The sequence below is a fragment of the Mastomys coucha genome, unplaced genomic scaffold (genome assembly GCF_008632895.1).
Source record: "Mastomys coucha isolate ucsf_1 unplaced genomic scaffold, UCSF_Mcou_1 pScaffold1, whole genome shotgun sequence".
NCBI lineage: Eukaryota > Metazoa > Chordata > Mammalia > Rodentia > Muridae > Mastomys > Mastomys coucha.
In genome coordinates, this window is record NW_022196891.1 from 75154268 (window position 1) to 75167421 (window position 13154).

General features: G+C 42.7%; 1 protein-coding gene across 1 annotated transcript; it reads right to left on the reverse strand.

Moving 5' to 3' along the window:
• Positions 1 to 915: 915 nt before the first annotated feature.
• Positions 916 to 10295, reverse strand: Hnrnpu (heterogeneous nuclear ribonucleoprotein U). The gene is made up of 14 exons (XM_031390942.1): positions 9439 to 10295; positions 8479 to 8590; positions 8311 to 8384; positions 6311 to 6450; positions 5817 to 5916; positions 5296 to 5408; positions 4420 to 4683; positions 4174 to 4293; positions 3680 to 3808; positions 3427 to 3595; positions 2929 to 3183; positions 2518 to 2699; positions 2220 to 2291; positions 916 to 1756 (listed from the first exon to the last, which is right to left on the reverse strand). The coding sequence occupies exons 1-14, from the start codon at positions 10061 to 10063 to the stop codon at positions 1703 to 1705; spliced, it is 2409 nt and encodes an 802-aa protein (XP_031246802.1). The 5' UTR covers positions 10064 to 10295; the 3' UTR covers positions 916 to 1702.
• Positions 10296 to 13154: the final 2859 nt, after the last annotated feature.

Here is a 13154-nt window from a genome sequence, read left to right on the forward strand (position 1 = left end):
AGGATAATATAATATTTTTTTAAAATTCGATTTAAAACCAAGTACTACAGCAATCAATAATACAGGAAAATCTGAACTTACCAGAAGCAGGCTTAAAACACTAACGCACTAGGCTAAATTGTAATTTTAGTTCTACAGTTTGACTCCTGATTCCTCACTTCACAAAGTGAGGCTCCTTTAGAAGGCTTAAGTGTTCTGTGCAAACCCAATAAAATTACAATTAGGGGATCTAATTTTATCACATAGCTAGTTAAGTTAGCAGCATTGTGTAGTAGTGAAATAAATGACTGGCTTGCATGATGGCTTCTAAAAGCATCTGTTCCCACAAGTTTCATGTATCATATACGTATAGTATCAGGTGAGGACAGCCATTCACATTTCATAAACATCAACTGAGCATTAACTTCTCCCAGCCAGTACCTTTGCCCCTCATAAATGTTAAAAGCAGTCTTGGGGGGAGGGGAAGGGAAGAATTCAACTTTATATTATAAAATCAGTCATCAGTATACATTTAAGTTTTTAAAACCTAAATGTTCCAAAGTACAGAGTAAAGAATAAGCTGTCCAGAAAGCACACACTTAAAATGTCTCCTCTTGGGAGTCGTAGTATAAAGGGATTTAGACCTTGATGGCGAGAATCCCAAACAAGAGTAAAATGAATTCTTTTTATTGCAAACAAACGTCTAAATTAATTTCTCCACCCACTTTCTTTAGAAAGAAAAAGAAATCAGCAGGCTAAGGAGATACCCATTCAAGAACTGACATGATTAAAAATTAAGATATAAATGGGTGACTCACAATTTCATTAGCTTACAAAGATGGTGGAGTTAACTACTACAAGCACACTAGTAATACAGTATTTGTGGGAGAAGGGCATACAGACATAGCTAACTTCATATAGATCCCATTAGACAACTGGATTTACAACAAGTTTTTTAATAAGAAATGGGCAAAGCCAGCTTTCTTTTCAGAATCAAAATGCAGAACAAATGGAAAAATTTGTGGTATTTAACCTTCACAAGTTTGAGCCTCCACATATAATGCAACCAAGTTTACATTTTTAAACAGCCCTTCTACATACACTCCATCTTCTCAATCTTGGTTCCAAATTTTATCTTTATTCCCAATTACGCCAATTCCATTGTTAAACAGAAAAAAAAAATAGCCTTCCCATTTTGTCAGCGATTATCCCTCCACTATCACCCGGCAGTCTAGAGAGGATGGAGTGTATTATGAGCAGTACAGAATCTTAGTGCAATTCATGAGGACCCCTTAGTCCGTCCTTCCATGAATCTGGTTGCTAACATTGCTATTTTATTGTGACAATGACTCCCGACTGTTATTCTCTGTGAGAAATTGGGGAGTAAATGCTTAATAAAAGACACCAGGTACAAAGCAACATTTTACTTTTGTTGTGATAAAAAAAAAGTCACATTTTACAGATAAAATGTAGAACCCTGAAATACTGACACATTCTCTTATCGTGCACAATGCTGAGGTTCTCTTTACGATTCACTTTAAAACTGCAATTAAAAATGTACAAAAAAGAAAAGAAAAAAAAATCAACCCACAAAGCTTCTAAAAAAGGAACCCGCAGGCACTTCCTCTTGTGGAATGTTTAAAAAGTTAGCCTACTAAAGAAAACAGTCGACTTCTTGTGAAGGTTTTGGAGAAATATGTATCAGTTCGTTTTATTTGGGTATTCAATAATATCCTTGGTGATAATGCTGACTCCATGGCTTCTGACCCCAGAATTGCTGTAAGAGAAAATTTTGTTTTTAAAGAAAAAAACATCAATAAGCCACTCAAATTGTTTTTAGGAAATGACAATGATCTAATTCAGAGTAACTGCTGGAAACAAATTTATCACACTTAATTTCTATATCAGATCAGAGACTTAATTTTAATTTACCAATTACCCATATTATTTACCAATACACATTACCAAAAGAAACACAAGACTTAGGGTTAGTTTATGTAATTAAAGTACTAAAAATGACCATGTAGTAAAACAACCTTATGTATTAAATATTACTTTATCTAAAAACTGTTAAAATCCAGCCTATCCATGGTTACAATAACAATAACACAGTTAATTTATAGACACCTTGCCCTATTAATGTATAAAACTCTTCTTCAATTCCTAGGTAAGAGCTTCCATCTCAATGTTGTAAACATAAAAATACTATAATGTATATAATCATTTAAGGAACTACTTACACCCTGCTGCCACTGGTTGTAGCCCTGAGATTGATTTTTGTAGCCACGATTATTTCCTCGTCCTCTGAAGTTCTATGAAAGTTTAAAAAATAAAATCTGTAAGTAAAGACTCTGAAGCAATGGCCAGCTGTTTCTTAGGAAGGAGCAAGCAGAAACCCTTACACCCCAAGCTCACTGTTCTTATTAGTGACCTGAAAAGCAAAGTCCAGTAAACTAAATTGTTTCACAACCATGTCAACACTTCCAGTTAAGACTCCCAACATCCACTCATCTACAACATTTCAGGGCAAATCAATACCTGGTTATAGTTCCCTCTGTTGGGCATTCCACCTCTGTTGTAATTTCCTCTGTTTGAGTAACCACCTCGGCCAGGAAAAACAGGGCCACGTGGGTATGGATAGCCAATTCCACCACTTCCGCCACCACCACCTCTCTGTGGCATGTTGCCTCTCCTATTATATCCACCACGATTCCCAGGAGCTAAATAAATAAATGCAAGGAGGGTTTAGTTTAGTCCTGTCATAGACTATGGAAGAGTTCATAAAGTCAGTCATCTTTGTTAATGAAAAGTAAGCAATGCCCAGTTTTAAGCATACCTAATAATATACTCCTCATTGTGTACTAAACTAGGCAGAAAATCATCTAAGAAACCAATAAACTCAGCTCATTTTCAAATTTCAAGTAACAATAACAGGCAAAATTAACTTGCCTCCTCCTCTGAAATTGCCACCACGCATATTGAATCCTCCACGTCCTCTATGGCCACCACCTCTGTTGAACTGGTTCTTGCCACTCTTATTTTTATTGCTTTTCTTTGAGCCAGTGTTTTGCTTCTTTTCTGGTGGCAATGCCTTTTTGCTTTCTTCTTTATATTGCTCCAAAAGCTTTTGGGCTTCCTCCTTCTGAAGTTCAACATAGGTTATTTCATCAAAGCATTCTGCAACCTCTGGAAGGGTGAAGTTTCCTACAGGAAATAAAATCAAACTTATAATTATAAAAATGTAAATTCTACAAACTAATTATCTCTGAATACATAACTCTTTCAACCACCTCAGTATCTGATCATGGCTTCATCCCATTCTTTGTATAGTAACCATACAAATTTCTATTTACCAGATTAGCATAATCCCTAAAAGTTTGAGGATATTTTCTAGGTATAAATTACCAAACCAGACTTAAGACAGTAACAATAAGATGAATTTCATACCTTTCATCTTGAGGACAGCATGTTCTGGTAGGTCTTTTCCCTCTACTTCTGCCTTCTTCTGTGTCCTCTGCTTATAGTCTTCATCCTTTGGACACACTACAACAGCTTTCCGCTGGAAGCCTGCAAACAGGCACATTTTCCTCCTCTGGGCAGCAGCAGACACATTTGTCTTGTGGAAAAACATTAAAGACATTAATCTCATATCTTACCAATTATCAGTTAATTTCTATTTAACTTCAAAGCTACTGCTTACCTGATCTAGAATAAAATTTCGCTTCTTGCGGGCAGCAATCTCAATAAACTTGCCAAGACACTGTGGGGCTCTCTGCAACAGTGTGTTCAGTTTTCCAGTATCTGCCATTTGCTTCTTGAAACCTGCCACCTAGCAAAATATTGTAAAAAGCTTAGAACTACAGGAACCAGGCCTCATTTTATAAATATTCAATTGCATCCTTTCAATAGTTAAAAAAACGTAGTTTTTATGATACTGCTGTTAATGACTTATGAAAAAGTAGTCACTATAGACATAAAAACTTAAGTACTCCTGTTTTGTTTTATCCCATATCATTTCCTCTAAGATATTAATAAATGAAAGCACAAGTCAACATTAACCCAGGATAATTTCTGACCCCATTTATTTATCATAGTGCTGAAGATTAAGTCCAGGGTATAGTGCTGTGCTAGGCAAGCGTCCTCCCTTTGCTCTACCCCAACCCCTTTTCTGGACACTTTCTCAAAAGTTATTACCATCATTTTGTCCATAATAGTATTTGTTCCAAGAATGTTGTATTTCCCAGGGTTTTCAGCTGCATGTTTAGTAACCCAGGTAGTTTTTCCAGCTCCTGGCAAGCCAATCATCATTACAACCTACAGTGAGAAAAAAAAAAAGCTCACTTTACCTCGTAACAGTATTAACAATCTATAATCTATTATTCATCCTTCACCCTTCCTCAATGTCATCTGTAACCCAATCTGCACCACACATAAACTTACTTCACAATCCTTCTTCTCTTCAGGCCCTTTTGGTCCTCTGACTCGGTCCTCTAAGGGGACATTCTGGATAAAAGTACAGTCTTCAGGTATTGGAAAGTATGGCTTTTCCTTTTGCCCGAAATTAAACTCAACTGCACAGTTATGGCAGAGAACATGTGGGAACAGTGGCCGGTCAGCAAGAACTTCCTTACTGATCTTAAAGGCAACACCAAGATCTTGTCCATTCTTTGCATAAGAGAGTTCAACTTCATCAGTTTCAAAGTTCTGTTGAATAAAATTTTAAAAAAATCAGTTTTTTAAAAGATCAGAGGACAACAGAGGACAGTTGTAAGGCATCACGTAGTTGCTGGGATTTGAACTCAGGACCTTTGGATGCTGACCCATCTTTTCAGTCCTAAAAAAAAAAACTACCTATAAGGTCTCCTCAATTCATCAGACACACTCCTTAACATGTTTAGGTAATTGCTAAGAACTAATGGTTATAAACAAAGCCCAAGAATCAGGCCTTAGATACGCATTTTTCAGGCCAATCTTTTTTCTTTCAAAATGTCAGTAATCCTTCAAACAATAGTGTTTTATTTTCCCAGTTTCAACTGCTTTTGTGTGTGGCCAAGGTTCTATGTCAGGCAATTTCCTGTCACTAAAGCTGGAGCATGAGCCTTTAAGCTAGACTGGCTGCTGCTGCTTCCCTCCCAAATGAATCTCAAGACTTTCCATTAGTGAAAGGTATCCAAACTCAGGTCCTCACTTACACACCACAAATCCAACCACTGAGCCTTTCCCAAGCCTCTTAACTGAAAACCAGTTACACAGATTTAACCACACTGATCAGTCTCTTATACTACAAATAGCTAATGACATGTACAGGTAACTTACAGCAAAGCATGTAATCACATCATTTTCATCAAACTTCTCTCCATAATCTTCTGTCTCGCAGTTGCATGTTTTTATCCCTTTCAGAGAATACCCGTAAGAAAACTCTTCTTCACCTTAAAAAAAAAAAAAAGAAAAAAAAAGAAAAAGTGAAATTGGTATCTAAGCAATCCAAAGACCCACCTAAGCTCCACTTAAAATCTATGCTACGAATTACTAGTGCGCAAGCATACACACAGCCCACAATCTAGCATGCCTCTAACAAATATCTGAGTGACAAAAGTTCAGGTAGGATACATACATTAAACTGACAACCGACATGTCAAAAGCAGTCTATTTCAACTGTCTATAAACGTACAAAAGGAAAAAACAAAAACAGAGCCCTATCCTTGCCTGTACATGATAGCTTTAAAATAGCAATAAGGAATGCACAAAACCAGGTCAACGCTTACACCACACTCTAGGTCTCATGTAATACTGTAACCAGATCCTGAATGAATGTTATACTCAAATGTAAACTTTACCAAGCAACATTCCACTTGTGGTTAGTGACCAGCCAATCCGAACTTCATGTATATCAATATCTTTTGTATATAAATGTCGTACCGGAATCTTCTCCGTTACCTAAAAACCAAATGACCACCCTTGATTTATCTATAAAACAACACAATCCCCTTGAACTCTAGCTTGTTTCATTTGGGCTATAGTTAAGTAGTCTAGCTCTGTATATTATTATCAAAAATTTAACAAAAACAGTCTGTGGCAAACCCCCTTTTATTTCACAGAAAAAGAATCCTGCTCTTACTCCTGCTCCTCCACATTGCCTCTTGCCCCCCCCTCCACGTGGTCATGACCAGCCCCTACTTCTCTTCTCTCTCTCTGCCTCTACTATTCTTAACTCCCCTCCCCATGCCCTAAATAAATTCTATTCTATAAAAAAAAAAAAAAAAAAAAATCCCTTTTGACCTACACAACCAATAAATACAATTAGGTTCCCAAAGTCACAAAACTCATTTACCTTCATCTCAAAACAGACTTTGCCTTTTGACACACCGTAAGAAGCTCTTCCTCCAGCCCAAAGAAAAGCAAAGCTCTCCATAGTCAGAGAAGAAGCACTGAGACGGTCTCTTGATATTTTAAAATGCAGATCACAATTATCTGAAATTACATCACATTATCCTTTTGATATCCAAACTATTTCAGCTCCAAAGACATAATTTAGCCTTTTTCCCACCTAACACCTAATTTACTACTGCAGAATTTAATACCATGCTTTCCTTCCTTCCTATTCTCATTTTTTTTAGCCCCACTCCCACCAAGGCAGCCTTCATTGACCATATACTAAAAAGTCAACTGCCAATTAAAGCCAAAACTTGCAGTGCTTTTTAAGTATGTTAAATGATTTAGACAACGCAACATTAATACATACCTGCTCTGCTCTTTACCTTGTTTTAGAGGCAAGCAGTAGAGGACAGCAGGAAATCAAAGTGAAGCATGCCAGAACCAGGTAGAATTACCAGTGACAATTAAAAACTGAAGGGAAGCCACCAAATATTTAAGAGAGCTGCTGATTCTGTGCTTTGTAAACTAACATCAGGGCTCCAGAACGTTAATTCTGAGGTCACTAAGACAGCTTGAACCCATAAACCTGGGAGCCTAAATGTTAACCTTTTAAGGTTCTTTTACCCAGTCTGAAAAAGTGTCACAACTAGGAATTAACTACTGCCTGGATTATACAAATCCAGTCTTTAACCTTGCTATCTTTGGGTGACTAGAGCTCATTAACTGGCAGCTTCTCAGGATTCTCACTGGCAACTAACGTTAAATTAGAAAGTGGTTGATTTTTATTGAACTCATCTGCAGTTTGATATTCTCCTTAAGCTTTGTTCATAAAATTCCTGACTGCTGACAGAATTAAAATGTGTCTATTACAAATATTAGCTGACTGGATTAAAAATTCCTTTAAGTAGCAATGTTAACTCTTCTCTTGAATCATTCCTATAACTACCTTATGAATTTCGAAATGTTCTACTATTTTACACTTGGTAAAGAACAAAACTTCCAAATCAGTTTGTTTTCTTCTTCCTTTCGTTCAAGTCGTAACTGACTGTGAAAGGTACGTAGTTAGAAACCAGCCACGTCTTACATTTAATTAACTCTCAGGGCTCTGAACACAACTTGTATAGGGAAGCATGAGAAGTCAAACTTTTAACCCCTTCTACCACATGAAATCCTGTAGCTAAGGACTTATTTGAATATTTTTGTTCTGCTCACACCAAAAGATATGTTCTTAATAATTGCTAAACTACCTGACTTCTTTGAAGGATAAAGATACAAATCTGAAAGCTAAAGCCCATTTCATGGTTTGCAATACTTCCTCATATTCAATTGCAACCCAACTAGGTTAAGTAGCATATTTACAGCGCTGCCATTGATACCATTCGCTGCTGAAGAAAGCTAGTGGCTCAGATAGCCCACTGCTGCTGCCCCAGGTCTTTGGAAGAAATCAACTTATGTTAAAGCAGCAGCTACTGAACTGGAATTGAGAACAAAAGAGCAGTTATTGAAAGGTAATATTACAATCCTTAGAATAGGGAATACACTTGTGTGCTAATGGGAAAGTCATTAGGAAGTACTCAACTAGCCCAAATAGCTCACTTAATATAGTTCCACGAAAAACTAAATCACATAATCTAAGGATAAGTTACAGGCAGGTTTAAAAAAGAAAAAGTTCCTGGTAGCTGAACAAAGTTATTTAGTTTTACATCCCTAAGTACTGAGAAGTTTGAACTCATAAAAATATCACCAATCACTAGAGCTTTTTAAATCAACACAACTGAAGTTACATTAATATTAAACTACTGTAGCCTGAGCAGAAGCTACTACCTTCCTGCTTTAAAACAAGCTTCCTAACTGGTTTTCTCCACTTTAAGATCATTACACATTTTCCTAGCACTTAAACCAAATTAACACTGCACTTGCAAACGAGTTAAGAGCGGGAAAGTTAGCCTCACTTACAAGTATCAAGACAAACCACTGTGTCATCGAAGTGTTCGTCTTCTTCTTCAACAGGTGGCTGAGGAGACTTGGCTCTGAAAGACAGAATCGTCTCCTGATTAAGCTTTTCCCACCATGTATAAATATAAAGAGTGGGTGACAAGTTAGAACTGGGGTAGGCTCCTCTACCTGCTGTACTTGTTTTCTTCAATGTACTCAAAATATCCTCGGCCATGATCTTCTCGCGGTCTTTTAACGCCTCTCTTTTTATCTCCGCCTTTCTGTTCTGTTTTGCCATCTCCTATAACGACACAGAACACCGCCTTAAAGCACCAGGCCGGACACTAAATAATGGAGGAAAGCACCTTTTCATCTTTCGAGCCTCAAGGGCTGTTACTGATTTTTTTTTCTTCCCAGGCTGGTTCAGTGACTTTTCAAATCCATAAACAAGAATTAAAAAAATAAAAAAAATAAAATAAAATAACCTGGAATCAGACTAGAGACAAGTGACGCAGTCTATAGCCGTTTCTGAGTCGGCCACCCTAGCGCAACCTTCCAGACAGCGTTTTTAAAAAAGGAAAAAGCGCGACACCGCCCGGGCCCACGTGCGCCGCGCCGCGCGCTCCAACGCGGAGGGGCGGGGGAGGGAGGGGGGGAGCCTGGGCCCAGCTCCCCTCCCCCACCCGAGCCCGCGTGCCCCGCCGCCGCATTGTACTAAGCTTCCGCCCCGCTCCCCGCGCCGCCCGCCGGAAGTGACGTCACACCGAGCCCCTGCGCTCCTTGCACAATACCGCGGCGCCGAGCCGCCAAAGCCCGCCCGCCCGCCCCGGGACCTTCGGGCTCCTCCCCTCCCCCCACCGCCGACATGTGCCCGGACCGCGCGCACGCAGCGCCCCAGCGGCCGGCGCTCCCGCCCGCCCGCCTGGGCTCCTCCTCCCCCCACCGCGCCAGCGGCAGCTGCAGCTCCCCCCGGGCGCCCGACATACATAATGGAGGCGCCGGCGGCACGGCGAGCGGCGCCCCTCCGCGGCCCCGGGCTCTCCCCCCACCCCGCCCCCACCTCCCGCGGCGCTCGCCCCTAGGGGGCCCAGGCAGGCCTGGGGCACGGTCCCCACGGCCGCGCGCACCCACCACCTTCCGCCTGCTTACCTCCCGCCTGTTGTTGGCCCTGCCTCGCCCCCGGCGGCGCCACCGTCACCGCGAAGAGCGAGGTGGGGCCGCCGCTCTTCCCCGCGGCCTCCTTGGCAGCTCCGCGCTGCTGGGAAGGCTGCTGTTGCGCCGCCGCGGCCGCCGCGGGCGGTTGGGACTGCTGCTCCCCGTGACCGTTCTCGTCGCCCGCGCCCTCCTCCTCGTCGCCGAGCTCGTCCTCCCCCTCCTGGAAGCCCTGGTCGTCGCCGTTCTCGTCCTCCGACGCCGCCTCCTCCTCCTCCATCGCGCCCGCGTCGGCCGCCCCCGCCGCCCCGTTCTCCTCGCCCAGCTCCATCTGGTCGCCGTCCAGGGCGGCGATGCCTTCCTCCTCCTCGTCGTCCTCGGCGCCGGCCGCGGCCTCCTGCTCTAGGCCCGCTCCCGAGCGCCCGGCCGCATCGCCACCCAGGTCGAGGCTGCCGTTCCCGGGCTCCATGGCTGGGCGGCCGCCCGCCTCGTTGTCCAGCGCGGCCTGGAGTCGATCCATGAGATCGGCCTTGAGGCCCTTGTCGGAGAGGCGCCGCTTCTTGAGCTCCTCCTTCAGCTCCGACACCTTCAGCTTCTTGACATTAACAGGCGAAGAACTCATGGTGAGGGCCCCGGTTCACCGCGGACTGCTGGCTCCCTCCCTCGGCCTGTGGCGGCGGCTGGTCGGTCCGGGCGGCGGCTGCGGCTGATGCGGCGGCTGGAGAGAGCGGAGGGCTGCTGCAGAACGGACCCGCCTGGTGTCGAACGGCGCCAATTCCTTTCACCGAGTTCGCGAGGCAAGACGCGGAGACTCGCCTGGCGCGAGCGAGCACGCAACGTCCTCTCGCATGGGGCGGCGCCGCGCACGTAATATAGGCGCCCCGCCCCCTGCCCGGGCGAGGCCCGCTAGGGCGCCTGCGCGCGCAGGACCCGCCCCGCCCCGCCCCCACGTTGCGACCTCCGCGCCGGGCCCCGCCGCGCAAATGGAGGCTCGGCAAGCCGCCTTTCGGTTTAACGGACCCGCCGCGACGGCTGCCGCCGGCCTTTCCGGCTCTGGGGTCGCCGCACTCCACCCGGCGCTCCGCCGTCTGTATTCTGGAGGAGACTCTCCTCCACCCCACGTTCAGTCCTCACCTGGCATTTCCCACTCGAACACAGCCTCCTTTCTTCCATCTTAGTTTAGTTTTTTGGGGTTTGGTTTTTTTTTTTTTTTTTTTTTTTTTTGTCCCTCCGGTTTAAAACTCTCTTCAAGTTTGCACCGCTGCTCTGCAGCACACACATAGGCGATTGTTAAGCAGAGGTGGCTTTTTTGTTTTATTTTGTTTTTTCTCCCTTTAACTGCGGTTTTAAATTTTACAAGTCTTGTCTTGCCAGTCGGACTTATTTTAAGTTCCGCAAGGGTGAGGCCAGAGCCTTTCTTTTGTCTATTTCCCCAGCCAGTGGTGCAAGGTCTGGGAAAAGAGGCTGGCTGTACAGCTCCTTGCGGCACAGCACAGAGAGCGGGCCTTGTGCCTTATTCACCGTATTTTCTGACCCTTGAGTAAGCCTTTAGATTTGCCTGGAAGTTTCCCCTCCATGTCCTGTAAAGACGGGCCTCTTGACGGACTTAGTCTGTCCCCTGCAGAACTGATCCACCAGTTTGGAGACCCTTTAATTACTGATGAGAAGGACAACACCCAACTAGATTATTCACTTCGATCCTCCCCCTGTTTTTTTCTGACACTCTAAACATGTTTGTATACATACTGACTTGTCTACAAACTGGTAATAACAAAAGGCTGGGATTTAGTTAAAAGGAAACACTTTCTTACCTGTAGTCCTATTCCTTGCAGGATGAGGCAGAAGTATCAAAAGTTAAACGCTAGCCAGAGCTACTTAGTAAATTCCAGGCTACTTTACTTTGGGTTACATACCAGATCCTATCTCAAAAAAGAAAAAAAAATTAGGATTTGTTTTTCTGGTATTAAGTATGTTGGGTTCTTGAAACTTTTATATAGAATTTAATTTCTACACTAGGGCCTTCCTGTGTAGATTGCACCCAAGCTAAGCTTGGTGGTATATGTGAATAATTTCAATAGGAGGCAGAGGCAGGCCTCTGAGTCCAAGGCCAACCTGGTATACAGAGCTAGTTCCAGCACAGCCAGGACTACACAAAGAAACCCTCTCTAGGGAAAACAAAAGCTAAGTAAATTAGTAAATAAATTCAAGTGTCATCCTTGGCTACTTACCTAAGGAGTTCAGAGCCAATGTGAGATACCTGAGACCCTGTCTCTACAAAAACCAGAATGTTAAGCTACACCTACTGTTGCTCTGCCAGCATTCCTCCTGTTCATCTGGAACTTAGAGGTACAGAAATGAAACCTAATTGTCCAATATAATTTAACCAGTTAATAAAATGATTTTTTTTTTAAAGGATCTCTATAGCCAAGGCTGGCTGAGATCCTCCTGTCTATGCCTCCTATGTACTGGAATTAAAAGCATGCACCACTGCTCCCTGCAGCAACCATTTTTAAAAAAGCATTTTATCTGGGGGCTGGAGAGATGGCTCAGCAGTTAAGAGCACTAGCTGTTCTTCCAAAGGTCCTGAGTTCAATTCTCAGCAACCACATGGTGGCTCACAACCATCTATAAAGGGATCTGACACTCTTCTGCCATTCAGGTGTACAGATAGACAGAGCACTCATACATTAAAAAAAAAAAAAAAAATTACCAGGCAGTGGTGGGCACATGCCTTTAATGCCAGAACTTGGGAGGCAGAGGCAGGTAGATTTCTGAGTTCGAGGTCAACCTGGTTACAGAATGAGTTCCAGGACAACCAGGGCTATACAGAGAAACCCTGCCTCAAAAAACCAAAAAATAAAATAAAATTTAAAAAAGTTTTTAAAGCATTTTATCTTTTTTTTTCCTTTGGTTTTTCAAGACAGGGTTTCTCTGTATAGCCTGGCTGTCCTGGAACTCACTCTGTAGACCAGGCTGGCCTCGAACTCAGAAATCTGCCTGCCTCTGCCTCCCAAGTGCTGGGATTAAAAGCATGTGTTGGCACTCCCCAGCAAAAGCATTTTATCTCTATAGAGTCGTGAGTAAACATGAAATATTAATATCTATGAAATGAGTTGGAATCAATGAAATTGTAGTGTTTGGTAATTCTCCAGTTAATAGAGGTGGTGGTGGCACCAGTACTCAGGAGACAGAGCCCAGACCTCAGTGAGTTTGAAGCCATTCAGGGAATAAATAGCTACAAAACCCCATGGAACTGAGAAGGTTTATATAGTTAATAATACTAGATTTATTTATAAACCATCCTTTTTTGGGGGGGGGGGACCAAAATGGCTCCAAACCTCACTTTTTCCTTAGGATATAATGTCTCTGAAGCTTATAGATAAACCACAAACTAGACTTTAAACTCTTGTTCAAAAATGGAAGATAACTATATGGGGCTTACAAGTTCATAAACTGGATTATTAGTTTCTTCTTTTTTTTTTTCCCTTCAAAGATTTATTTTATGTGAGCACACTGTCACTCCCCTTAGACACACCAGAAGAGAGCATCAGATCTCATTACAGATGGTTGTGAGCCACCATGTGGTTGCTGGGAATTGAATTCAGGACCTCTGGAAGAGGAAGCAGCCAGTGCTTTTAACCATTGAGCCATCTTAATCAGGCCACATCTAATTTTATTATTATAATTTTGTATGCTCTCAGATAGTTACTTTT